Here is a 27,705-nt window from a genome sequence, read left to right on the forward strand (position 1 = left end):
ATCTGTTCAAATCAAAAGAAGCTATACAAAAAAACTGTTGTGAAAGAAAAATGTTAGACTGAACTCATCACCAGGGCCACACGGAATCTGTGGAATTTTTTTTATTTTTTTGTGATTTCTGTGCAGACTTTTTAAAAAAATCTGCGGAATGGCTTTAAATGTGTTAAAAAGATCTAAGATATTGGAACTGAGAGCATTACAAATAAAATATAAAATATTCACTTCTTAACTTTTATTTGAGGTTTACAATACAAATTGAATAGAAAAACTTGTTTTTTAAACAAAGCTAGATCTCTCCTATTGTACATCCACTAAAAGATAAAAAAATTGCTTTATCAATGAACATAAATCATTAAATAAACAATTTCATATGATTCAACAATAGAGCAAAATAAATAAATACCTACAGAAGTAAATCAATCAAAAAATAGCTGAATAGCTATAAATAAGTAATTTTTGTAGACAAGTGACGTTATTTTAGACATTTTAAAATATCCCTCTCTCACTAAAAAAAAAGTCTCCTCAATAAGCGCAGCCTACTACCCCTTCACTGACATTTGTTACAGATCCAGTCGTTCATCTTCAATGTCACGAATCACGATCATGAAACACTGGAAAAACGTTCATAATACACACAATACAAATGTGTGAACCAGAAAGGACCCGTTTACATGGAGCAAACTCCAGAGTATCACCTTAAACGTTACAGATCAAATAAGACATTTTTAAACGTTTAAATTCACGAAAATACAAGCTACTAATTTTTCTGCAATGTTTGCTTGAATTGTTAGTGCCTTTGAAAAAGACATTAAATGTTTTAACTTAATTTAAAAACCAATACAGCACACAAAAAGAGTCCAAATCTAATTTTTATTGGAAGAAAAAAGGCCACAAGCACAAGCTCCCTCTATAACACTGAGTATTCAATGACGTTCAACGTAAAGGACATGCGTTCACTTCGGGCGGAGCGCTACTGTAATACATGGGAGTTTACAGAAAGAGAAGAAAAGAAAGCATTCAAATGGAAAGAATAAAACTGGTGCTTTAAAAGAAAGTCCACATCATCTGGTTCGTCTAATAACAATATTCAATGATTGTGAGGATCTCCATGCATCAAAACATGATTTGCAGGGACATTGTGAAGAGACGACTCAACGCCAGCGTTGTTATGGCCTAAATTAATACATGATTGATGAACTTATTCTAACATTTTTCTTTAACATTCTCTTTCTAACATTTTTCAATGTAGATTTATGAAATGCACTTTCTGTAAAGCTGCTTTGAAACAATGTGTATTGTGAAAAGCGCTATACAAATAAATTTGAATTGAATTGAATTGAATTGAATTTTATCAGATCTTCTTCATTCATAATCCTAAAAGAACTTATTTAATATCACTTCTGTCCCCTAATTTTATTATTTCAAAATGATTTAAACCAACAACATCAAATACAGTTGGCTCACCGGTTGTTTCTAGGTTTGACAGGATAACTGTCAGGATAACTGGGAAAATACCTCAATATGCCATAATATAGCTTTGAAGAAGGTGATTACTATAGCGATCAGATAGTTAAAACTTTAATAAATTATGAATTCATTTGATTATTATACATCCATTTTGATATAGATAGTCTTTTCTTCCCTATTGTGACGTATGTCCGTGTGAAACGGCTTCTGGAACAAGAAAACATGTACACTCAAAACTTTCACTGTTATTTGCACTCAAATCCTCGTCGTTCACATTACTTTAAAACTCATGTAACAACATGAACTTAAATTTACTGAGTTGTTTCTACTAAAAATGAGTATTGTTAGCTTTACTTAAAAAACAATGTTTGTTCGGTCAACTTAACATTACTGAGTGAAACGAACAAACTGGGCAGTGGATCTATAATTCCCAGCATGCTTTGCAAGGGACTGCATCGGGAGAGTAAAGTTAGGGATTAAAGTTTTATTTTATGTGTTTTTCAGTAAAGGGAAAGATGTTTTTAGTTTATGTTAGTGTTTAATGTTCAGTTATGTTGGACATTTAGAGTTTCTGTGATTTTGTGGTTACCATTATGCAGAAGAGTGGCACTCATACACACATTTATTGGATGGAATTCCTGCTCAATAAGTAATTTGAATTGCAATTTGTTTCTAAAAAATATGCTTGTTTTTTAGTTTTCCACTCACATTTGTATAGGAAATAGTTAATTTAATAAGGTAAATTAAATCGATAAATGCGCAACAGAAGCAAACAAGGAAGCTAACAGCAGACCAACTGAAAAAAGTTTAGTGAAGAGTGAAGACAATTGAAGACAATTTTAAGCAAAAATTTTAAAACCCCACATTAAAACATTGAGTTGTATAGAGGCAATTTAATATTTGGTTTAATTATAGTGCCACCAAGAGGCACAATCCTACCATTTTTTTAATGTGTCTTCGGAGTGAGCCCATTCATGTGTGTGTCAATGTTGGTGAAAATATCTCATTTTGTTTTTGAGTTATAGACATTTATATGAAAAAACACATAAAAAAATGACTGACACCTGACTTTGATTGGATTTTACTACCCCTTACTATCAATATTTTGACATTTGGGTATTAACATGTAGCTGTCGACCTATGTTTCCGAACTTCTGACGCTGGTTTCATCTCGATCGGACTAGCGGTTTCGAAGATATCAGCTAATGTTTTTAAAGCGCTAAATTACAACACTGCACAAACCATACGCCGAAACCTGGCAAGTCTAGTATTTTTGGACTCGGCAAGGATTCATGAGACAAAAAAAGTTACTCCCATGAAAATAAAGTAATCTCACCCAAAGTTATAAGCAGTTGAAAAAAAAATCTCCACTAGGTGGCGCTGTTTATAAACTTTTTGGGCTCCTTCAGGGCATCGTGTTGATGACCCAAACCAAGTTTCGTAACAATCCATTAATTTGTTCATAAAATACAGCATTTTAGCACATCATTAAAAATGTCCGACAGCCAAAATGGCCGATATGGTAAAATTGAATATCAGACAACTCAGTATGCCGTCTTGAATCTAATGAGACCACTTTAAGGATTTTTGGACAAACGGTTCAGAAGTTATGAGCAAAAACAGCCATTTTTTGTATCTCCGGACCAGTAGGTGGCGCTGCGCTGAAACACTGCATGTTGCCTCAAGTCATGCTTGTGATGACATGTACCAAGTTTTGCTTGAATACAATAAAGCGTTGTGGAGATATAGCCTTATGAATATTTCGCAACCGCTACGTAAAATTTCTTTGCGCGTTTATCGGAAACGATTTGACGAATCAACTTGAATTCCGTAAATTTTTGTCCACATGGTCTGAAGAGGATCTGGTTAAATTTTCCTGCAAATCGGATGAACCATCTAGGACGAGTTCGCAAAAGTAGGTTTTTCGGAAAATCCCAAATGGCGGAAACATGAAATTTCATTTAATGATGAAAATGATGTTGAATCGTCTTGAGCCAAGGAATCAGAGGAAAAAAGAATTTTATTTCTAGCCCTTATGGTGAGGTATATCCAGCTGCAGCCCCGCAGCACATCAGTTTCAGAACTCCATCCACAGTGAGCGGCGCTACCCATTCACTTTGTTTTCATATGGATTTTAAAGTTACTTTTCTATTCATATCCTTGAACAAGAGAAACATGCATTTAAGCCAGTGAGATGTGAACAGAAGCATGAAGGAGAATATGTTGAGTTGTGTGTGATATTTCTGTCATGATACATGTGATGGTGAACGAATATTGAATCGGTTCACGTCTTTCACGTTTTATCATTAAAGCTTTTTTTGCATTTGTCAAAATATATTATTTGTCTTAATATTAAATAATTATTAATTAATAAAACATTCATTTTGTTTTCAGGGATAAAAATACATTCATCTTTTCATGTCTTTCACGTTTTATCATTAAAACTTTTTTTGCATTTGTCAAAAGATATTATTTGTCTTAATATTAAATAATTATTCATTAATAAAACATATTAATTTCATTTTCAGGGATGAAAACACTTTCATCTTTTCAAGTATTTCTGAAATATGCCATGATATGTGCTCAAGAGTCACAAGTTTTTGTGTTTTAAGATAACTTTTTTACATGTTTTTATTTTTTATTGTGTACCATTTAAATTTGTTTTAAACCTATTATTTTAGAAATATTTTATATATGTCCTATTTGTTTTCTTTCAGAGAAACACGTTTCACTTTAAGGCCTTGTATTAAATGGTTATTTTTATTTGACATTTGAAAAATAGAAATGTCTTATTCTCTGTCCATTATTTTCAATCGAAATAATACGATTGAATATAGAATCAAGTGGGAAACACTTTATAACATGTTACAAATGTGTTAGGCCTAATATATTTTTTAAATAATAATAAAAAAGTTATAGTATTGTTAAAGTAACAATAAACTACAGTGTGTGTCCATTAACATTAAATCTCATAGGCTATTTCTGTCAGTATTATTTGTAACAACATGAATGTGAACGAAATAATACTAATATATCTATAGTCAAATGGGAAACACTTTACAACATGTTATACATTTATTCATATTTTTTTAAATAAAACTGTGTTTTTTGCCTGTTTCCATGAGTCTTTGTATTCATTGATTTAAGCATGATCAATAGGCTATGTTTTAAAATGTTGATCATTGTACATCACGACATGCATATTATATAAACAGAAATATGACTTTATTTAAAAGCAGTGTTGTTAAATATTGTAGACATCGATCCGATCAAAATCCATGTGAAAACAGCTTATATTTAACAAAAGAAAATTACATATATGGATAGCGCAACTATGACTATTTAAGCCCCGCCCCTCACTTCCGGTTCTGTGGATGGGGTTCTGAAACTGGTGTTCTGAAACTGGTGTGCTGCGGGGCTGCAGCTGGATACAATTGCTTATGGTTCAAAAGTTATTAGCATTAACATGAGTCAAATTTTGGACTGGTGGTGGCGCTAGAGAGATTGAGTAAATCCAAATTTGCTATGGTGACATTTCAGACTGTCCTCTATGAGTGTGCCAAATTTCACAACTTTTTACCATACCGTTCCATGGGCTGCCATAGACTTCAATGGCAGAAGAAGAAGAAGCAGCAGAATAATAATAAGAACGGGAACGATTTCAATAGGTGCCTTCGCACCTTCGGTGCTTGGCCCCTAATTACTGCTGCACAACACTGTCCTGGGAATGTGAACACAGAAATTCTCTAAAACCACACAATCATAAGATTAAACAATAGCAGCAAGCATTCCAAGAGCAAGGAAAATAAGTAAAATAATAATAAAAATGAATCAATTGAAAAAGATTATGATAAAATGATTATACATGAATAAAGAAAACACAACACAGACGTGTGGTGGCTCTCTTGAAGCAACACAAACAGTTTGCTATTAAGAATCCTTGGGTCCTTTACATATGAATCTCATTTTGTCGGAGCAGCGGTGGTCATTAACATACACATTTCCTTTTATTTGTGCACAGTCCTCTCCTCCCCCTTGATTATGTCCTTGCCAGTCATTCGGCTGCCCAGGACCCCAGTGTCTGTAACCAAAGCCAAAAAAGTGTACAATATTCCATCAGCATATAAAAACTTTTCTGACATTCCATCTAAACTGATTAATTCATTTTATTTCATGACCTACAAAAAACATGCACAGACAAATCCAAATTAAACCCTGCGGCTTGTGACGACACATGGATGTCTTAAGACACGAAACGATCGGTTTGTGCAAGAAACCGAACCGTATTTATATAATTTTTTACTTCTAATACACCACCATGTCCAACAGCCTTTAGCGCACGATCACTTCCGGTGTGTGAGGTCTGTACACAATCTGGCATAGTTTACGGTGTATAGTAAATACTGTTCGGTTTCTCGCACAAACCGATCATTTCATGTCTGAAGACATCAATGTGTCGTCACAGATTAATTTTGATTTGTCTGTGCATGTTTTTTTTACTCTCATAGACTTTGTTACCATTCACATGCATTATACGACTGACAGACTGCAACGGTTGGAGTTAAAAATCTTCATTTGTGTTCTACTGAAGAAACAAAGTCACCTATATCTGATGCCCTGGGGGTAAGCAGATAAACATCACATTTTAATTTTTGGGTGAACCTTTAAGAGAGACCCTGAACAGACATATACGAACTCTCTCTCTCTCTCTCTCTCTCTCTCTCTCTCTCTCTCTCTCTCTCTCTCTCTCTCTCTCTCTCAATAATTAATTTGGTAACCAGTCCCTCCAGAAAAACGCGATTATGCGATCGCGTGATTTAACGCATAATCAGCCAAAGTCCGCATATTCATGCGGGGGCCGCATTTTTTCAAATACGCCGCACTTTCGCCGCATAAATTGCCTATTTCCGCGTGCAAAATATGCGGGGCTATCATGATTTCATAATCCCCGCATTTTCGTTGCAAAAAAAGTCATATATATTAGCAGAAAGTTGAAACATTTTCGTTTACTTCACACAAGAGCCGCCATTTCCGCCTATTGCCATGGGAACGTTTTGAAGTGACGTGATTACCCGACGCGAACGTCATCGAAAAGCTTCAAACCCCGTGGAGAAACCATAGATACCGGTGAAACCATGATGAAGCACAAACTCCCATTGGCCAACAAAAATAACAGCAAAAGAGCAAAGCAGTTTCCCTGTGTGCTGACTGATTTCAAAACACAGCTTTGAAGCGTTATGAATCAATGAGTCGATTCAGCGGTTTGAAGCGTTATGAATCAATGAGTTGATTCAGCGGTTTGAAGCGTTATGAATCAATGAGTTGATTCAGGGTTTGAAGCGTTGTGAATCAATGAGTCGATTCAGCGGTTTGAAGCGTTATGAATCAATGAGTTGATTCAGCGGTTTGAAGCGTTATGAATCAATGAGTCGATTCAGCGGGTTGGATCGCCAAAGTCACGTATTTCAGCAGTTTGACACGCGATCCGAATCATGAATCGACTCGATGATTCATAGCATCATGATGCTGTGTTTTGAAATCAGTCATCACTATATAAGTCGTTATTTAGTTTTTTTTGCACACAATAACTATTATCGTCGCTTCATAAAGTTATTGTAGAACCACTGTAATGAGATGGACTTTGTAACGACGTCTTTAGTTAGGCTACCTTTTATGGGTCTTGAGAGTGTACATTGTGCCAATGGAGGCCTTTCTGAGCCATCGGAATTCAACTAAAATATCTTAATTTGTGTCCAACAACATAAAGGGAAGTCATTAATGACAGAATTTTCATTTTTAGGTGAACTAACCCTTTAAGAGATTGCACTTTGTGCATTGGAAGCACTCAAATGTCTGTTTTGTATAGCGACATCTGTAAAACAGGAAGTTATTTATAAATTTTTTCAGAAGTTGTAGCATATTCCTTTTGTAAAGCTACAGAACTTGATTGACTAAATGTTTTGTAAATTTGAGCCATTATTAAGGTCTTCAATAAAACAAGATGAGAACTTAAATATTCCAGCACTTTCTGTGATGTAGTGCTTTTTTTCTCTTTCTCATCAAACCGCAGTTTTTGCAAGTTCCCGCGATTTTATAGCATAAAATTGCATAAATATCCCGCATTTTTCATCGCATTTTTTAAGAAAACGTGCCGCATAATCAAGGATTTTTGCCCGCAACAATCACAAAAAAAAGCCGCATTTTTCTGGAAGGACTGGGTAACACTTTACAATAAGGTTGTATTAGTTAAAATTAGTTAATGCATTAGTTAATGAACTAATCATGAACAACACCTCTGTTCAGCATTAGTTAATCTTTGTTAACGTTAGTTAATAAAAATCCAGCTGTTCATGGTTTCTTCATGTTAGTTCACAGTGCATTAACTAATGTTAACAAGATTTTAATAATGCATTAGTAAATGTTGAAATTAACATGAATAAAGATAAATAAATAATTTATAAGTGCAGTTCATTATTAGTTCATGTTAACTAATGAACCTTATTGTAAAGTGTTACCATTAATTCAACTAAATGTAATCTTACGCACTACTTTCTCTGTGTCTGATTCAAAGCGTGCAGAATCAGAAAATAAACGTACAATAGTACAAATAGTACAAATAGTACATTATCTTGAATTAACAGTTCCCATTCAGTCGGTCACGTTCGACGTACGTCGGACGTACCGACGAATTGGGATCACTTCTGGGAGCCCCTATCAGCTTCGAGCTATCTAGAACCGGCCAATGAACCGATTTGCATCTCGCGCTCCGCCCCGCGCCGCGGGTATAAACAGGAAGCGAGAGCGAATGCACGCTGTCATTCACTTCGGAGCCAAACGGCGAATCGAAGACGACTCAACATTGAGTTTATACTGCTATCAGCAAGACTGTTTAGAGAAACCGGAGCAGAGGAGAAACGCGCGTTGGAGAGACGGCACATTCCAGCGGGATCGCGGAAGACTCATCTGCTGCCTCTGTAGTACAGAGAAAACTGCTGTTCTCACAGCAACAAATTTCTGTTGGTCTGGTGTGCGTTTTCCTGTTTGAGTACAGGCACGGGCTGCACTAAACCCCGTGCGCTGTCGCGTTTCCCCCTGAGTGCTTCAGCACAGAGCGTTTCCTCACAAAAAGAGCTTCACGGGTGACGCTGCGTCTTTTTCAAGATGTCATACCACCCGTGCGTTTCTGGATGCGGTCATTCCCTGTCCCCTGCTGACGGTCACAATCGCTGTCTCACGTGTTTGGGCACACAGCACGCTGAGGCGGCGTTTGTGGATAGTTCATGTTCCCACTGCGGGAACATGACTATCTCGGAGCTAAGATCAAGACTCTCCTACCTCCGGGCTGGGGGAGTCCCCTTACCCATCCCACGAACTAGTTCTACCCCTAACCCGGGTAGACCTACTTCTTTGGATGGCCAGGGTGATCTGAGGATTACGTTTAGGGCAAACCCGCCGAGCGAACCTCCGCAGGCCCCTAATCCCTCAGCTCCGCAGCCGGTAGAGCCTCCGAAAGAAACCGCTGGACCCTCCCACGGGGACCAGTGGTGACTTTTGGAGCTCCAGCGGACGAACAGATGTCGATCGCTGCATCGGAGGGGGAGTTTCAGTCCTCGGAGGATGAAGGGTCAGTTGTACTGCCTCCCTCTGGGAGAGTGACAACGGCTGCCCCGGACCCCGAGATGGCTGCTATGCTTGCCCGGGCTGCCGAAAGGGTTGGGCTCGTGTGGAACCCTCCACCGTGTCCCGAACCCTCTAGGTTGGACGATTGGTTCCTCGGGGCGGGCCGCGCTGGTTCTCAGAGTCCCGCCCCGACACCTTTCTTCCCGGAGGTGCATGAGGAGCTCACGAGGTCGTGGACGGCACCTTTTCCTGCCAGAAACCGGCCGAGTGACTCCTCCCCCCTAACTACCCTCGACGGCGGACCAGCCAAGGGTTACGTGGGGATCCCGCCAGTGGAGCGCGCCGCCGCGATGCAACTGTGTCCGGCGACCGCCTCTAACTGGCGCGGTGACCCACGTCTCCCGTCCCGAGCCTGTAAGTTCTCTTCCGGTCTGACCGGGAAGGCTTACAAGGCTTGCGGACAGGCTGCGTCCGCCTTGCATGGCATGGCGTTGCTGCAGGTCCACCAGGCCAAGGCACTCCTTGACATGCACGAGGGTATGCCTGACCCAGAGCTCCTCCGGGAGCTCCGGACGGCGACGGACCTCGTCCTCCGGGCGACGAAAGTCACCGCCCGTGCCATTGGTCAGGCGATGTCCACGCTTGTGGTCCAGGAGCGTCATCTCTGGCTAAACCTGGCTGACATGAGGGAGACCGATAAATATCGGTTCCTGGACTCCCCCATCTCGTCAGCTGGGTTATTCGGCGACGCGGTCGAGAGCTTCGCCCAACAGTTCTCGGCAGCCCAGAAGCAGACGGAGGCGATCAAACACATCCTGCCCCGGCAGCCCGCTGCTGCCTCCACCCCGCCGCCGGTGGCACCGCCTCCAGCTACTCGTCGCCGAGGACGTCCACCCGCCGCCGCCTCCGCCCCCGCCAAGGCACCGCAGCAGCCTAACACCAGCCGACGGCGTGGGGCCGGCCGTGGGAAGAATGTCCAGCCCGCTCAGGTCGCTGCCAAGCCAGGTGGCAAGCGTCGTCGCAAGCGACCCTAAAACGGGCCGCCCAGAGATGGAGTAAACTGCTCTGCGGGAGATGGCTGCAGCACCACTCCCTCCCCCGGAGGAGGGCCGGGGGAGAATCTTTTGTTTGTCTGTTCCGCCCAAAACTTCAATAAAAGAGCAGTTTCCAATATCTCTGGGTGCCAAGAGAGCGCGCTTGGCGGTGGTCGACGCTCCCATGCCTCGCCACCCTCAAGTACCTCTCCCTTCGCCAGCAGGGGACGCCGGCTGTCGGGACGCACACAAGCGGCCTCCCCACACTCGCACGTCCCCTCCGCGGATGCAGGTAAGTGTTGCACAGCACACTCAGATCCCGCTTCGATCCCGTCCGAGCCGGATCCCTGCGTTCCGCCTCGCTGCCCCGCTGCGGGTACATCTGTGGTGCCGATGATCCCCCTTGCTCGGAGTCTGGGAGCCTGGCTAGCGCTTCCCAGCCCGTCTCGGTGGCTCCTCCGTACCATCAGACTCGGCTATGCGATTCAGTTCGCCCGGCGTCCCCCCAAGTTCAGGGGCGTTCACTTCACGACTGTAGTGGAGGCGAACGCCCCCGTGCTCAGGGCGGAGATCGCTCTCCTACTGGCGAAGGACGCGATAGAGCCGGTCCCTCAAGCCGATATGAGGTCCGGGTTCTACAGCCCGTACTTCATTGTACCCAAGAAAGGCGGCGGGTTACGACCGATCTTGGACCTGCAATTCCTGAACCGGTCCCTTCACAGGCTGCCGTTCACGATGTTAACGCAGAAGCGCATCTTCAGGTGCATCCGTCCCCGAGATCGACCTGAAGGACGCGTACTTTCATGTCTCGATTCTCCCTCGACACTGGCCCTTTCTGCGCTTCGCGTTCGAGGGACGGGCATATCAGTACCGCGTCTTACCCTTCGGCCTGTCCCTTTCGCCCCGCATCTTTACGAAGGTTGCGGAGGCGGCCATTGCTCCCATGAGAGAGCATGGCGTTCGCATCCTCAACTACCTCGACGACTGGCTGATCCTTGCCCAGTCGCGAGAGCAGTTGTGCGAACACAGGGACAAGGTGCTCAGTCACCTCAGCCAGTTGGGACTTCGGGTCAACTGGGAGAAGAGCAAACTCTGTCCCACACAGAGGATCTCTTTTCTCGGTATGGAGATAGACTCGGTCGCCATGACAGTGCGCCTCACCGAGGAGCGCGTCCAGTCAGTGTTGAACTGCTTGAATTCGTTCAAAGGCAGGACAGCGGTACCACTGAAACATTTTCAGAGGCTCCTGGGGCATATGGCATCCGCAGCCGCAGTAACGCCGCTCGAGTAACTACACGATCGAGTCCCGAGATGGGCGTGGCACAGCGGATCCCTCCGTGTCCAAGTGACTCCGAGGTGCCGCCAAACCTTCGGCCCGTGGTCGGACCCTTTGTTTCTCCGGGCAGGAGTTCCCCTAGAACAAGTGTCCAGGCACTCCATTGTCTCCACGGATGCCTCATCCACGGGTTGGGGTGCCACGTACAACGGGCTTGCAGTTTCGGGTCTGTGGACGGGGCCTCAACTGCAATGGCATATCAATTGCCTCGAGTTGTTAGCAGTTCGTCTTGCACTCAGCCGCTTCAAAGTGCCGCTCAGAGGCAAGCACGTTCTGGTCCGGACGGACAACACTGTGGCCGTAGCGTACATCAACAAACAGGGTGGTCTACGCTCCCGTCGCATGTCACAACTCGCCCGCCATCTCCTCTTATGGAGTCAGAAGCATCTGAGGTCGCTTCGTGCCGTTCATATTCCGGGCCTGCTCAATCGTGCGGCCGTCGAGCTGTCACATCAGCAGGTGCTTCCGGGAGAATGGCGACTCCATCCCCAGGCGGTCCAGCTAATCTGGAGTCGTTTCGGGGCCGCACAGGTAGACCTGTTTGCCTCCCCAGAGACGACCCACTATCAGTGGTTTTATTCCTTGACCGAGGGGACCCTCAGGTCGGATGCCCTGGCCCACAGCTGGCCCTGGGAAGAACGCAAGACTGCGTTTCCCCCAGTGAGCCTTCTTGCGCAGACACTGTGCAAAGTCAGGGAGGACGAGGAGCAGGTCCTGTTGGTCGCTCCGTATTGGCCCAACCGGACTTGGTTCCCGGAACTAGTGCTCCTTGCGACAGCACCTCCCTGGCCCATTCCTCTGAGACAGGACCTCCTGACTCAGAGACAGGGCACCCTATGGCACCCACGTCCAGACCTCTGGAAACTCCATGTCTGGTCCCTGGACGGGACGCGGAGGTTCTAGGTGTCCTACCGCAAGCGGTAGTTGACACCATTACTTCCGCTAGAGCCCCCTCTACGAGGCGCCTCTATGCGTTGAAGTGGAACCTGTTCGTCGATTGGTGCTCTTCTCGCCGAGAAGACCCCCGAAGGTGTTCAATCGGATCTGTGCTTACCTTTCTACAAGATGGGTTGGAGCGAAGGCTGTCTCCCTCCACCCTCAAAGTCTATGTTGCCGCTATCGCCGCTAATCATGAGCTCGTAGATGGAAAATCTCTAGGTAAGCACGATCTGGTCGTCAGGTTCCTTAGGGGAGCGAGGAGCTTAAATCCGCCTCGTCCTCCCTCCATACCCTCTTGGGACTTAACTCTGGTGCTAACTGCACTACAGAGAGAACCCTTTGAGCCTCTGCAGTCAGCTGAGTTGAAAGTTCTGTCGTTAAAGACAATACTCCTGACTGCGTTGGCCTCCATCAAGAGGTTAGGGGACCTGCAGGCATTTTCGGTCGACGAATCCCGTAACTCGATCGTAGCTCCCATGTGATCATGAGACCCCGGCCTGGATATGTGCCCAAGGTTCCCACTACTCCCTTCCGGGACCAAGTGGTGAGCCTGCAAGCGCTGCCTTCGGAGGAGGCAGACCCAGCCCTAGCTTTTCTCTGTCCCGTCCGTGCTCTCCGGACTTACGTGGACAGAACGCAAAGCTTCAGGACCTCAGAGCAGCTCTTCGTCTGTTACGGAGGACAGCAGAAGGGAAAGGCTGTCTCCAAGCAGAGGATGGCCCACTGGATAGTGGATGCCATCGTCTTGGCTTATCAGTCCCAAGACGTGCCCTGCCCGCTCGGGTTAAGAGCCCACTCCACTAGGGGTGTTGCCTCTTCCTTGGCGCTGGCTCGTGGCGCCTCGCTGACAGATATTTGTAGAGCTGCGGGCTGGGCGACACCGAACACGTTCGCTAGATTCTATAGCCTCCGTGTAGAGCCGGTATCTTCCTGTGTGCTCACTTCCCATAGTCAGTAACACCGAAGTGCCTGTTCTAGTGTCGGCTTGCTGCGCCATTCCCTCCCCTATGGTAGACGGATGCGTGCGCTTATTTTGCTCCAGTCGAGTTCCCCGGAACGGCGAACCCTGTTGAGTCCTCCGCAACCCACGGCAGTCGGACGTGGCGGAGCGTTCGACGCCAGGTCTAACACTCGTATGCATTGGTGGAACTTGTGTTAGGCTGGGTTCCATATGTAGTGACCCCCACGGCGGTCCCATATGTGTATTCTTCCACGGTACGGCTCCCTACGGCGAGCCCGTGTCTTTCCCTCGGCAGAGTCTCCTCTGCCGTCCCAGGTACGTGTTGTCCCCCTCCACTAATTGGCCGGGGCCACCCCTGGGACTTCCGTATGTTGTGCTGCCCACGGCCAGCCCATACGTGTATTCTCCACATGTTAACTCCCTCTGGGCATGATGTGGCTTCCGCAGCGGCCTTCACAGGCACGCTTTCCCAGCGTTATCCAATACAGTCAGCTGAATGGGTCTTGCGGAACAGCAGCTTGGACTCTCCCTGCGTGAACTTCCCCGCCCGCATCAGATCTGAGTCTGAGGGGCTCATCGCTGGGCTGGAAGTGGTAGTAACTATGGCGTTTTCCATAGGGATCCCAATTCGTCGGTACGTCCGACGTACGTCCACAAATAACCACAAAGCCAAATTTGACGATATCCTGTGGAAGCTATGGATACAGCTGTTTATAATGGGATAATGGAAAATGAATTGGATATGGAAAACTGTGACTGCATAGATCAACTCACACTTTGTCCATGGTGCAAGGAGTGTCATCCACCCATCTCCACTGGCCTGTGGTCTGATCCGTTAGACCGATCCAGAATTCAAATGGTTTGGCTAAAAGTGTAACAAATTCCTAGGAGGAGAGATTAAAAAAAATACTTAAAGACAGAATAAAAGGTATTAACCCTTTTATGCACAGACACAATGGCCCTCATTTATCAATCTTGCGTCGAAACGGGCGTATATGTTGGCGTAAGATTATGCTTACACTCCTCTCACCGCCTGATTTATGAAGCTGTGCGCACCTCTGAAATCCAGGCGTACGCAAAACCTGCCCTTGATAAATGCCGCGGCTGAAAACGATCGTCATTAGAATAACACGCCCCTATATATTCAAGTCTCTGCCTCCCCCACCCCCTCATTTTACGCCATGGATACACGGAAGACGGCAAAGAAGCGAAACTTCTCCGGTGTGGAGATCGAGACCATCACCAGGGAATTGGAAAAACTAGTTTAAAGAGTGGGATTAAAGGCGCCCACAAAAAGGTGTACGGTGGAAATCCAATTTAAATAGCTGTTTGGATGAGAAATTACCTATCACAATTCAATATTTTACAGCATGTGTTTTGAAATAATTAGCATTTAATTTCGTATCACGTCACATGTTGGCTATTGGGGTGTACAATAGTGATGATGATGATGTGATGTGGAGTACCATTCATTCACATTAATAATTGCATGACAATTTGTAAGATTTATTATTTTTATGATTTGTATTATTAATGACGCTTATTGTTATTTAGAAGAAGAATGTCGTTATTATTATTATTTATTTTATTATTATTTAAAAGAAGAAGAATGTCATTTTTATTATTGTGTCGGTCTGAATTATTTTCAGTCCCAGTCCGTGTGCAGCTAACCAACGTCAGGTAAAGGGCACAGGCTCGCAACTGGAGGAATACATATGCCTACAAATCAAATACTTTGGTAAAGTCACACAAATTAAACATTGAATGTTGCACAAAAAATAAACACTGAAGTTTATAATTACTAGGCTATATCCCTTTTCGCACGGGATTAGTAGCCTATTATGTGGGGACCTCTGATTTGTTATAACTGCAGAGAATGTCTGTGATCTTAATCCCGTGCGAATCGGCCATGTCTGTAATATGTAAAGTTAAAATTCCCCCGCAAATTACCTATCATATTTCGCAGAACACCGAGGTCCTGTGATAATATAGTCCCGTGCGAATCGGCATCTCTGTGATTTGGCTGGGATTAGGCGGATCGTATATCATTTTTGCAAGGTTTTTGTGTCCTGTGCGCATTTCTATCTTTATCTTTCACGAACAATGGAGCTAAGCTGCATAAAATGCGCACCATTATGAATTCCCGTGCGGCCGCGCGGATTACTTTCACTTTAGAATGAGCACCAATTTGGGAGTAAATTGCTTGAATGGTGTGTTTAATATTATTCTTAATGAAAAACACAAAAACAGAACAGTACAATGACAAACTCGCTTAAATGGGCACTGTTACATTTAGCTTTGAAACTGAATCTTCCGTGGTATATTGCTCAGTTACGTTTTTGTTCTCTAACTGAATGAAATTATTTTTATTACTATAAAACAATCAAAATGATATCGATACGACTATAATTTCATACAGCTAGATCAATAACGAAAAAACATTTTCAAGTCTTTACATCATATCCGGGAGATAATTCAGTAAATTCGAGTAAAATCACAGCTTCTCTCGTGCGAATGCGCCAAGCAAAATTCAGATGTGGGGGAGTCATTTCTAAAATCACACGAGGTCCCCAGATAATAGCGTACTTATCCCGTGCGAATAGGGCTTTAGTTGTTGTTGTTGTTTTTTACAGTGGGTCATAATATAGCATATATTTGTCAGTGCGTTTTGTGGTGTTAGGAATTTTTTTCTGCGCATTTTCTCACTAACTCAAAACGTGCGTACACCACCTCCTGAGCTGGAGTAGGATTTGTCCATATTGATACTTTGATAAATCTCAAAGTCACCGTGGTTTTGGGTGTACGCCAGGTGTACGCTGGAAATTTGGTGTACGCACTTTTGATAAATGAGGGCCATTGTGATTTGGTATTTCCTGTATATGCACAATGGTTACTGTACATAACATAACCGCTCAGCTCAATTATGCCATTGCACAATCCTAGTTGGACATAAGAATTTTATATCAAGGCAAGGCAAGACAAGTTTATTTGTATAGCACATTTCATACAGAGTGGCAATTCAAAGTGCTTTACAGAAATGAAATTAAAATATTCGTAGGTGAAAAAATAATTAAATATAGTATAACCCGTTTCTGGAGTGGAAGAAAATGGAGAGTCAGGTAACTGTGCGCTTAAACAGTACCCTTACAGACAAATCTTCCTGGACTGAACCACCAGGGATATCTCAGATCTATCCGTCAGAGCAGATCTAAACAGATCATCCTCGCGCCGGAGGGATTTCGATTTATCGCTCCCCCGTCTCTCAACCTCTTCCACTCAGACAGCCTTAGCAAAATAAATAATAATAAAAAAAATGAAATCAACTTAGCATTACAGCTGAGAGACTCTGCTTTTATTATGGGAGTCGAAGAGAGGAACACGGCACTCCCCCAGCCATCATGGCCGCCAGTCCTGAGCCTTCATCCAAGATGGCCCTGTCCAGAGATGACTCCAGTCCCTGTCCAGAGTCCAGAGGTGGCTCCAGTCCCTGTCCAAAATGTAATCCAGTCCCTGTCCAGAGTCCAGAGATTAATCCAGCCCCAGTCCAGAGTACAGAGATGGCTCCAGTCCCTGTCCAGAGTAACGAGATGACTCCAGCCCCTGTCCAGAGTCCAAAGATGACTCCAGCCCCAGTCCAGAGTACAGAGATGGCTCCAGTCCCTGTCCAGAGTACAGAGATGGCTCCAGTCCCTGTCCAGAGTAACGAGATGACTCCAGCCCCTGTCCAGAGTCCCGAGATGGCTCCAGTCCCTGTCCAGAGATGACTTCAGCCCCTGTCCAGAGTGCCGAGATGGCTCCAGTTCCTGTTCAGAGATGAATCCAGCCCCTGTACAGAGTCCAGAGATGGCTCCAGTCCCTGTCCAGAGTAACGAGATGGCTCCAGCCCCTGACCAGAGTCCCGAGATGGCTCCAGCCCCTAACAAGAGTCCCGAGATGGCTCCAGCCCCTGACCAGAGTCCCGAGATGGCTCCAGTCCCTGTCCAGAGATGACTCCAGCCCCTGTCCAGAGTCCAGAGATGGCTCCAGCCCCTTGCCAGAGTCCCGAGATGGCTCCAGTCCCTGTCCAGAGTCCCGAGATGGCTCCAGCCCCTGACAAGAGTCCAGAAATGACTCCAGTCCCTGTCCCGAGATGGCTCCAACCTCTGTCCAGAGTCCCGAGATGGCTCCAGCCCCTGACCAGAGATGGCTCCAGCCCCTGAAGAGAGTCCCGAGATGGCTCCAGTCCCTGTCCAGAGTCCAGAGATGGCTCCAGTCCCTGTCCAGAGTAACGAGATGACTCCAGCCCCTGTCCAGAGTCCAAAGATGACTCCAGCCCCAGTCCAGAGTACAGAGATGGCTCCAGTCCCTGTCCAGAATACAGAGATGGCTCCAGTCCCTGTCCAGAGAAACGAGATGGCTCCAGCCCCTGACCAGAGTCCCGAGATGGCTCCAGTCCCTGTCCAGAGATGACTCCAGCCCCTGTCCAGAGTGCCGAGATGGCTCCAGTCCCTGTCCAGAGATGACTCCAGCCCCTGTACAGAGTCCAGAGATGGCTCCAGTCCCTGTCCAAAGTAACGAGATGGCTCCAGCCCCTGACCAGAGTCCCGAGATGGCTCCAGCCCCTGACCAGAGTCCTGAGATGGCTCCAGCCCCTGACCAGAGTCCCGAGATGGCTCCAGTCCCTGTCCAGAGATGACTCCAGCCCCTGTCCAGAGATGACTCCAGCCCCTGTCCAGAGTCCAGAGATGGCTCCAGCCCCTTGCCAGAGTCCCGAGATGGCTCCAGTCCCTGTCCAGAGTCCCGAGATGGCTCCAGCCCCTGACCAGAGTCCAGAAATGACTCCAGTCCCTGTCCCAAGATGGCTCCAACCTCTGTCCAGAGTCCCGAGATGGCTCCAGCCCCTGACCAGAGATGGCTCCAGCCCCTGACCAGAGTCCCGAGATGGCTCCAGTCCCTGTCCAGAGTCCAGAGATGGCTCCAGTCCCTGTCCAGAGTCCAGAGATGGCTCCAGTCCCTGTCCAGAGTAACGAGATGACTCCAGCCCCTGTCCAGAGTCCCGAGACGGCTCCAGCCCCTGACCAGAGTCCCGAGATGGCTCCAGTCCCTGTCCAGGGTCCCGAGATGGCTCCAGTCCCTGACCAGAGATGGCTCCAGCCCCTGACCAGAGTCCCGAGATGGCTCCAGTCCCTGTTCAGAGTAACGAGATGGCTCCAGCCCCTGACCAGAGTCCCGAGATGGCTCCAGCCCCTGACCAGAGTCCTGAGATGGCTCCAGCCCCTGACCAGAGTCCCGAGATGGCTCCAGTCCCTGTCCAGAGATGACTCCAGCTCCTGTCCAGAGTCCCGAGATGGCTCCAGTCCCTGTCCAGAGATGACTCCAGCCCCTGTCCAGAGTCCAGAGATGGCTCCAGCCCCTTGCCAGAGTCCCGAGATGGCTCCAGCCCCTGACCAGAGTCCCGAGATGGCTCCAGCCCCTGACCAGAGTCCCGAGATGGCTCCAGTCCCTGTCCAGAGTCCCGAGATGGCTCCATCCCCTGTCCAGAGTCCCCAGATGGCTCCAGCCCCTGACCAGAGTCCCGAGATGGCTCCAGTCCCTGTCCAGAGTCCCGAGATGGCCCCAGTCCCTGTCCACAGTCCAGAGATGGCTCCAGTCCCTGGCCAGAGTCCAGAGATGGCTCCAGCCCGTGACCAGAGTCCCGAGATGGCTACAGTCCCTGTCCAGAGTCCCGAGATGGCTCCAGTCCCTGTCCAGAGTCCCGAGATGGCTCCAGCCCCTGACCAGAGTCTCGAGATGGCTCCAGTCCCTGTCCAGAGTCCCGAGATGGCTCCAGCCCCTGACCAGAGTCCCGAGATGGCTCCAGCCCCTGAGCAGAGTCCCGAGATTGCTCCAGTCCCTGTCCAGAATCCCGAGATGGCTCCAGTCCCTGACCAGAGATGGCTCCAGCCCCTGACCAGAGTCCCGAGATGGCTCCAGTCCCTGTCCAGAGTCCAGAGATGGCTCGAGTCCCTGTCCAGAGTCCAGAGATGGCTCCAGCCCCTGTCCAGAATCCCGAGATGACTCCAGCCCCTGACCAGAGTCCTGAGATGGCTCCAGTCCCTGTCTAGAGATGGCTCCAGCCCCTGACCAGAAATGGCTCCAGCCCCTGACCAGAGTCCCGAGATGACTCCAGTCCCTGTCCAGAGTCCAGAGATGGCTCCAGTCCCTGTCCAGAGTCCTGAGATGGCTCCAGTTCCTGTCCAGAGTAACGAGATGGCTCCAGCCCCTGACCAGAGTCCCGAGATGGCTCCAGTCCCTGTCCACAGTCCAGAGATGGCTCCAGTCCCTGTCTAGAGTCCCGAGATGGCTACAGTCCCTGTCCAGAGTCCCGAGATGGCTACAGTCCCTGTCCAGAGTCCCAGATGGCTACAGTCCCTGTCCAGAGTCCCGAGATGGCTACAGTCCCTGTCCAGAGTCCCGAGATGGCTCCAGCCCCTGACCAGAGTCTCGAGATCGCTCCAGTCCCTGTCCAGAGTCCCGAGATGGCTCCAGCCCCTGACCAGAGTCCCGAGATGGCTCCAGCCCCTGACCAGAGTCCCGAGATTGCTCCAGTCCCTGTCCAGAGTCCCGAGATGGTTCCAGTCCCTGACCAGAGATGGCTCCAGCCCCTGACCAGAGTCCCGAGATGGCTCGAGTCCCTGTCCAGAGTCCAGAGATGGCTCGAGTCCCTGTCCAGAGTCCCGAGATGGCTCCAGCCCCTGTCCAGAATCCCGAGATTGCTCCAGCCCCTGACCAGAGTCCTGAGATTGCTCCAGCCCCTGACCAGAGATGGCTCCAGCCCCTGACCAGAGTCCCGAGATGGCTCCAGTCCCTCTCCAGAATCCAGAGATGGCTCCAGTCCCTGTCCAGAGTCCAGAGATGGCTCCAGTCCCTGTCCAGAGTCCAGAGATGGCTCCAGTCCCTGTCCAGAGTAACGAGATGGCTCCAGTCCCTGTCCAGAATAACGAGATGGCTCCAGCCCCTGACCAGAGTCCCGAGATGGCTCCAGCCCCTGACCAGAATCCCGAGATGGCTCGAGTCCCTGTCCAGAGTCCAGAGATGGCTTGAGTCCCTGTCCAGAGTCCAGAGATGGCTCCAGCGCCTGTCCAGAGTCCCGAGATGGCTCCAGTCCCTGACTAGAGTCCTGAGATGGCTCCAGCCCCTGACCAGAGTCCCGAAATGGCTCCAGTCCCTGTCCAGAGATGGCTCCAGTCCCTGACCAGAGATGGCTCCAGCCCCTGACCAGAGTCCCGAGATGGCTCCAGTCCCTGTCCAGAGTCCAGAGATGGCTCCAGTCCCTGTCCAGAGTCCTGAGATGGCTCCAGTCCCTGTCCAGAGTAACGAGATGTCTCCAGCCCCTGACCAGAGTCTTGAGATGGCTCCAGCCCCTGACCAGAATCCCGAGATGGCTCCAGCCCCTGTCCAGAGTCCCGAGATGGCTCCAGCCCCTGACCAGAGTCCCGAGATGGCTCCAGTCCCTGTCCAGAGTCCCGAGATGGCTCCAGTCCCTGACCAGAGATGGCTCCAGCCCCTGACCAGAGTCCCAAGATGGCTCCAGTCCCTGTCCAGAGTAATGATATGGCTCCAGCCCCTGACCAGAGTCCCGAGATGGCTCCAGCCCCTGACCAGAGTCCTGAGATGGCTCCAGCCCCTGAACAGAGTCCCGAGATGGCTCCAGTCCCTGTCCAGAGATGACTCCAGCTCCTGTCCAGAGTCCCGAGATGGCTCCAGTCCCTGTCCAGAGATGACTCCAGCCCCTGTCCAGAGTCCAGAGATGGCTCCAGCCCCTTGCCAGAGTCCCGAGATGGCTCCAGCCCCTGACCAGAGTCCCGAGATAGCTCCAGCCCCTGACCAGAGTCCCGAGATGGCTCCAGTCCCTGTCCAGAGTCCCGAGATGGCTCCATCCCCTGTCCAGAGTCCCCAGATGGCTCCAGCCCCTTACCAGAGTCCCGAGATGGCTCCAGTCCCTGTCCAGAGTCCCGAGATGGCCCCAGTCCCTGTCCACAGTCCAGAGATGGCTCCAGTCCCTGGCCAGAGTCCCGAGATGGCTCCAGCCCGTGACCAGAGTCCCTAGATGGCTACAGTCCCTGTCCAGAGTCCCGAGATGGCTCCAGTCCCTGTCCAGAGTCCCGAGATGGCTCCAGCCCCTGACCAGAGTCTCGAGATGGCTCCAGTCCCTGTCCAGAGTCCCGAGATGGCTCCAGCCCCTGACCAGAGTCCCGAGATGGCTCCAGCCCCGGAGCAGAGTCCCGAGATTGCTCCAGTCCCTGTCCAGAGTCCCGAGATGGCTCCAGTCCCTGACCAGAGATGGCTCCAGCCCCTGACCAGAGTCCCGAGATGGCTCCAGTCCCTTTCCAGAGTCCAGAGATGGCTCGAGTCCCTGTCCAGAGTCCAGAGATGGCTCCAGCCCCTGTCCAGAATCCCGAGATGACTCCAGCCCCTGACCAGAGTCCTGAGATGGCTCCAGTCCCTGTCTAGAGATGGCTCCAGCCCCTGACCAGAAATGGCTCCAGCCCCTGACCAGATTCCCGAGATGGCTCCAGTCCCTGTCCAGAGTCCAGAGATGGCTCCAGTCCCTGTCCAGAGTCCTGAGATGGCTCCAGTTCCTGTCCAGAGTAACGAGATGGCTCCAGCCTCTGACCAGAGTCCCGAGATGGCTCCAGTCCCTGTCCACAGTCCAGAGATGGCTCCAGTCCCTGTCTAGAGTCCCGAGATGGATACAGTCCCTGTCCAGAGTCCCGAGATGGCTACAGTCCCTGTCCAGAGTCCCAGATGGCTACAGTCCCTGTCCAGAGTCCCGAGATGGCTACAGTCCCTGTCCAGAGTCCCGAGATGGCTCCAGCCCCTGACCAGAGTCTCGAGATGGCTCCAGTCCCTGTCCAGAGTCCCGAGATGGCTCCAGCCCCTGACCAGAGTCCCGAGATGGCTCCAGCCCCTGACCAGAGTCCCGAGATTGCTCCAGTCCCTGTCCAGAGTCCCGAGATGGTTCCAGTCCCTGACCAGAGATGGCTCCAGCCCCTGACCAGAGTCCCGAGATGGCTCAAGTCCCTGTCCAGAGTCCAGAGATGGCTCGAGTCCCTGTCCAGAGTCCAGAGATGGCTCCAGCCCCTGTCCAGAATCCCGAGATTGCTCCAGCCCCTGACCAGAGTCCTGAGATTGCTCCAGCCCCTGACCAGAGATGGCTCCAGCCCCTGACCAGAGTCCCGAGATGGCTCCAGTCCCTGTCCAGAATCCAGAGATGGCTCCAGTCCCTGTCCAGAGTAACGAGATGGCTCCAGTCCCTGTCCAGAGTAACGAGATGGCTCCAGCCCCTGACCAGAGTCCCGAGATGGCTCCAGCACCTGACCAGAATCCCGAGAATGCTCGAGTCCCTGTCCAGAGTCCAGAGATGGCTTGAGTCCCTGTCCAAGGTCCAGAGATGGCTCCAGCGCCTGTCCAGAGTCCCGAGATGGCTCCATTCCCTGACCAGAGTCCTGAGATGTCTCCAGCCCCTGACCAGAGTCCCGAAATGGCTCCAGTCCCTGTCCAGAGATGGCTCCAGTCCCTGACCAGAGATGGCTCCAGCCCCTGACCAGAGTCCCGAGATGGCTCCAGTCCCTGTCCAGAGTCCAGAGATGGCTCCAGTCCCTGTCCAGAGTCCTGAGATGGCTCCAGTCCCTGTCCAGAGTAACGAGATGGCTCCAGCCCCTGACCAGAGTCCCGAGATGGCTCCAGCCCCTGACCAGAATCCCGAGATGGCTCCAGTCCCTGTCCAGAGTCCCGAGATGGCTCAGCCCCTGACCAGAGTCCAGAAATGACTCCAGTTCCTGTCCCGAGATGGCTCCAACCTCTGTCCAGAGTTCCGAGATGGCTCCAGACCCTGACCAGAGATGGCTCCAGCTCCAGCCTCTGACCAGAGTCCAGAGTGGACTCCAATCCCTGTCCAGAGTCCCGAGATGGTTCCAGACCCTGAAAGCTGCGGCTACACAACAGTTCTCTAGTGCAAGCCTTTTGAGAGTAGTCACACTCTTTGAAGACGCACACACTCTGGAGCTGTGAAAACAGCTGTTGTTGTCACATGTGACTGCGACCACCACTGCTCGTTCTGTCTCACCCGCACCAGACCAGAAAGAGCGTCCTCCAGAAGAGCAGACTCGTTCTTTAACACCTGTTCGTAGACATGATTACAGCAAGGAACAGCAATTATTCGGCTCCGAAGCAGAAAGCAAAGATGCGGTGCATCCACTTCCTGATTTATACCCGCACGGCGGGGAGGAGCGTTGAACGCGTGAACCGCATGCCAATGTTCATTGGCTCGTTTAGTTTACACTCTAAGTAGATTGGTCTCTGAAAGCGATCATCAATTCGTCGGTCAGTTCCAACGTACGTCGAACGTGACCGACTGTAAGGGAACAACAGGTGGTTTCTCACAGTGACCACTACGCCTGAAGGGGGCAAGGAAAAGTGTGTGTGTGTGTCTGTTACTCACCCACTCCTCCTCAGAGTCCTCTTCAAATTTTAAGAGTAATGCACCCCTTTCTTCGCAGTAATCCTTTGCTTGGGTCCAGTTCAGTGCATTATTAGAGAACAGGTAACAGCTGTTGCTGAATGGGATCCATCCAGATTCAGGACAGCCTGGTGTAAGTGAGTCTATGTAAGAGGACAAGAATAAATTAACACTTAGTTCCCACCTTTACTCCACCTCTCTCTGAGACACTCGGTTAGTCAACTCCTCTTGTGATTCATGCAAGAAAGTAAGTCATTAATGGTTTGACAACACAACAGTAAGTCAAGGACAGCAGAATTTCATTTAGGAGAATCTCCCCATAAACCCTGGGCAGGGCTAGTTTTCTATGTGGGGAGGTTTAGTTGATATTTCACTGTACTGATGTTGTATGTTTTTGATATCGTCTGAATCAAATACGTCCAAGTTTTTCCTCACCCAACCTCAGCAAATCACGTTTATCTCATGCAGATTAAAGTAATTTAAACGGTTAGTTCACCCAAAAATGAAAATCCTGTCATTAATTCCTCACCCTCATGTTGTTCCAAACCCATAAGACCTTCATTCATCACTGTTTACACTACGTTAACAGCGTAAGAGTAACACAGACGAGAAGAAATTGTTGTAATATAGTATTTTTGTTTCGTTTTTTTTGCAATCAAAATGTATTCTCGTTGCTTTATAACATTAAGGTTGAACTACTGGAGTCACATGGACTACTTTAACGATCTCTTTACTTCCTTTATGGACCTTGGAAGTGGTCGTTGTGTTGCTGTCTATGGAGGGGTCAGAGAGCTCTCAGATTTCATCAAAAATATCTTCACTTGTGTTCTGAAGGTGAACGAAAGTCTTACAGGTTTGGAACAACATGAGGGTGAGCAATTAATGACAAAATTTAAATTTTTTGAGTCAACTGTCCCTTGAATCCTGCTCAGAATGTCTATGATTGTTGTATATTATTTTTTTCACAGTGATTCTCGTTTATTTTGACCATCATTGCACTGCCTGGTGCACCATTACGGGTTTAGAGGTTTGTGCCAACAAAACAAACAGTTGTTATTTAAAATAACGACATTAAAACAGGAACTACATATCTAAGCACAATATTGCACATTGAATTTAGAGTTTACTCACTGGTTAATGAGAGTTTATAAGACAAAGCTTGAACAAATGATCTCAGTTCCTCCACTGAACTCGTCATCTCCGTCTGTGAACTGGACATTTTCTCTTTAGCCGGAGACAAAAGCCAAACAATATAAGAAAATCACAATTTTGAAGAACATGATATATTAAGTTTCTAAAAGGAAAATCTATTAACATTTACAGTATATTTAAAATAATATTTGTGGGTTTTTTTTAGGTTGCTGTCTTACCCAAGCTACGTTGCGTAAGTAGAGAAAAATGAAAAGAACTGCCCATTGTTCTAGACCTAAGAGCTGATAATGCCACACTCAAAGTGTGCATCAAGTGCTCTGTAGGAGAAATAGAAATATACAGCTTCAAACACTTGATATATTGTCGTAATTTGAGGATTATTTAATGCTGAAAGTATGTCCAGTGCTCACCCAGGTTTTCCTCTTGTTTGGTTTCGAGTGACTTCAGTGACGAGCCAAGATCAGTCATCGAGGTCTCAATACTAGACAACTTCTTTTCATGCATTTCTTTTGGAGAGTGAAAGGGACACATAATAAGGAATTGAGCAGACATTAGTAATGTAACATTTGTTCATGGAGGACATTTGAAGGACATTTATGTTTAAACTGTTCTAAAAAGTTTAATCATTATCCTCATGATACTTCAATGCAAAGTGTTTTTCTCCATAAATGGCCTTGGGATCTCTAACAAAAATAAACAACAGAGTACTAACCATTGGTCATTGGGTTACTTGATCCAGACGTGTTCAAAAATGAGCTCAGATTGGACACCAAATTCTGCAGCTCAGAAACCATCTTTTCTAGGTCTGTACCCGTCAAAGAAAAACAGTCGTTAATTAAAAGTCCATTATCAAAACTGATCTATGACAATGATGATGAAGTTCTCACCTTTGCTCTGAAAATCAGAAGTGTGGCTGTTCGTCCAACTCTCCAACATTGAGAACTTTCTTTCTTGATGCGAAACTTCGAACCGAAACAAACAGAAAGACAAGCAAACTTTTCCAGCTTCTCTGCAAATATTTTTAATATTCAAATGAAAATTCAATATTTTATTAAAGCTCAGTTCAGTGATAAGAGCAAAGCCGTTCGGTTCATATGACAATTAGTACATTTTGTATCATGTTGACATTATTTAGATTATGTCATTATTTAGACACAGACAGGGTTTAGATTAAGCCTTAGTTCAATTAGGACATTTAAGCTTTTATAAACATGCCTTAGAGAATAACATTACTGATGAGACAAAACTATGGCAGTGACATATAATAAGATATGCCTTCAGTTAAAACAGCTCAAACATGCATTTTAGTCTTAACTTTAGGCTTAAGCCTTGTCTGTGAACCCGGGGGTTAAAACACAAAGCCGTTGCAGTCATACCACTGCAAAATTAAAGTATAGCAGCAATACACTAAAGACAGTATTTCATTTAAAACACTCACAGATGACAGAAGTCATGATGAAAATAATCATGCAGACGGTTCCTAGAAGCACAAAGATGCCAGTTTGTCTGCTACACGGACGGCCTGCAGAAAACAGACAGAATCCTTGATTCATTTCTATTGTTTATATCAACAATAAAATGTCGAAATGTAAAAATTTAATTTTGCAATGCCATTCTTTAGTTATTTTTGCCACATTGAGATCATTCATGTCTGTAGCAAAATGGCACCGGAACAAGTGACATGCCCAAGTTTATACTTAGAAGTTTGAGCAGTGCAAAATATTAATAACCATAATCAGCATGAACATGATTCATTGTTGAAGCTCTCTGGTTAAAAATCTGAGACGTTATCCCATCTCGACCCCTGAGGAAGAAACATTCTCAGCATTATAATCACATTTCATTTATAAAAGAGGCTTTTGAAATACTGATAAAAAAGTTTGTCAAGACATTAAAATAAATGTAATTGCAGGACTTCTCACGCCGTAAAAGCCAAATTAGTTTAACGCTTTAAGATTGAATTCAGTTGGAGAAACTCTCATTCATTCTTTATTTTTAGGTTAAAAAACACATCCAGACAGAAAAACACAATCAAGAATCACAACAGCAATTTACCAAAGGAGAAAACACATCATCTGTTAAAAGTAACTGAAACTCATTTAGCGAAGGAAGCAAAGTCAGCTTTAAGATCTTTTGTAAATTATTTAAAGCCTCTTTTTCCTAGCTCTGTTCGAACCCGAGGAACTTTAAGGTGTAACAAAATCATTTGAACGAAGATTGTAACAACAGACATTTATATTAGAAAAGCTGAGAGACAAGTAAGATGGAATTAAACCACAAATCGATTAATAAATGAAACAATACCAAATAAACTTCTTTGGTTATACAAAGATGGCAACTCCGCTTTATCATATAAAGTGCAACGATGTGCTCGATGGCTATAACCAGTAATAAAACGTAAAGCCCTGAGATATTGTAAATCTTCCAAACCTCTCCGAAATGACGTCTTTGGTTCACATTCCATCTCCATTTTAATGTATTCTTCAGAATCCATTTTCTGAGATTGTAAAATGGGAGAAAATGTAAAAGTCACTTGCTTCTTATATTTGAAATTCAAAACGACACTTCCTTTATCATGTTCCTTAAAAATATCACTTCCACATTCTGAGGAACTGATATTTAGGGAATGTCTTCTGGGAAGCTTCTAGGTAAAGGGTATGCATTGACGTCACTGTCCCGCCGGATCACACCCCCTCAGCCGGACTGAGTGGCAGAA

General features: G+C 47.0%; 1 protein-coding gene across 1 annotated transcript; it reads right to left on the reverse strand.

Moving 5' to 3' along the window:
* Positions 1-4,110: 4,110 nt before the first annotated feature.
* On the reverse strand, positions 4,111-27,576 carry LOC307125536 (asialoglycoprotein receptor 1-like). The gene is made up of 10 exons (XM_079815436.1): positions 27,420-27,576; positions 26,428-26,511; positions 25,877-25,951; positions 25,702-25,794; positions 25,400-25,495; positions 25,208-25,306; positions 24,969-25,061; positions 23,820-23,980; positions 14,132-14,241; positions 4,111-5,548 (listed from the first exon to the last, which is right to left on the reverse strand). The coding sequence occupies exons 1-10, from the start codon at positions 27,481-27,483 to the stop codon at positions 5,398-5,400; spliced, it is 1,026 nt and encodes a 341-aa protein (XP_079671562.1). The 5' UTR covers positions 27,484-27,576; the 3' UTR covers positions 4,111-5,397.
* Positions 27,577-27,705: the final 129 nt, after the last annotated feature.

Source organism: Gobio gobio (genome assembly GCF_949357685.1).
Source record: "Gobio gobio genome assembly, chromosome: 4".
Lineage (NCBI taxonomy): Eukaryota > Metazoa > Chordata > Actinopteri > Cypriniformes > Gobionidae > Gobio > Gobio gobio.

Coding starts and splice junctions, on each gene's coding strand:
- LOC307125536 (XM_079815436.1), bottom strand. CDS start 27,483: ATGGATTCTGAAGAATACATTAAAATGGAGATGGAATGTGAACCAAAG. Junction 23,981..24,968: donor TTATAAACTCTCATTAACCA/GTGAGTAAACTC, acceptor CCTCTTACATAG/ACTCACTTACACCAGGCTGT. Junction 14,242..23,819: donor AGGACTCTGAGGAGGAGTGG/GTGAGTAACAGA, acceptor CTCTCCTCCTAG/GAATTTGTTACACTTTTAGC.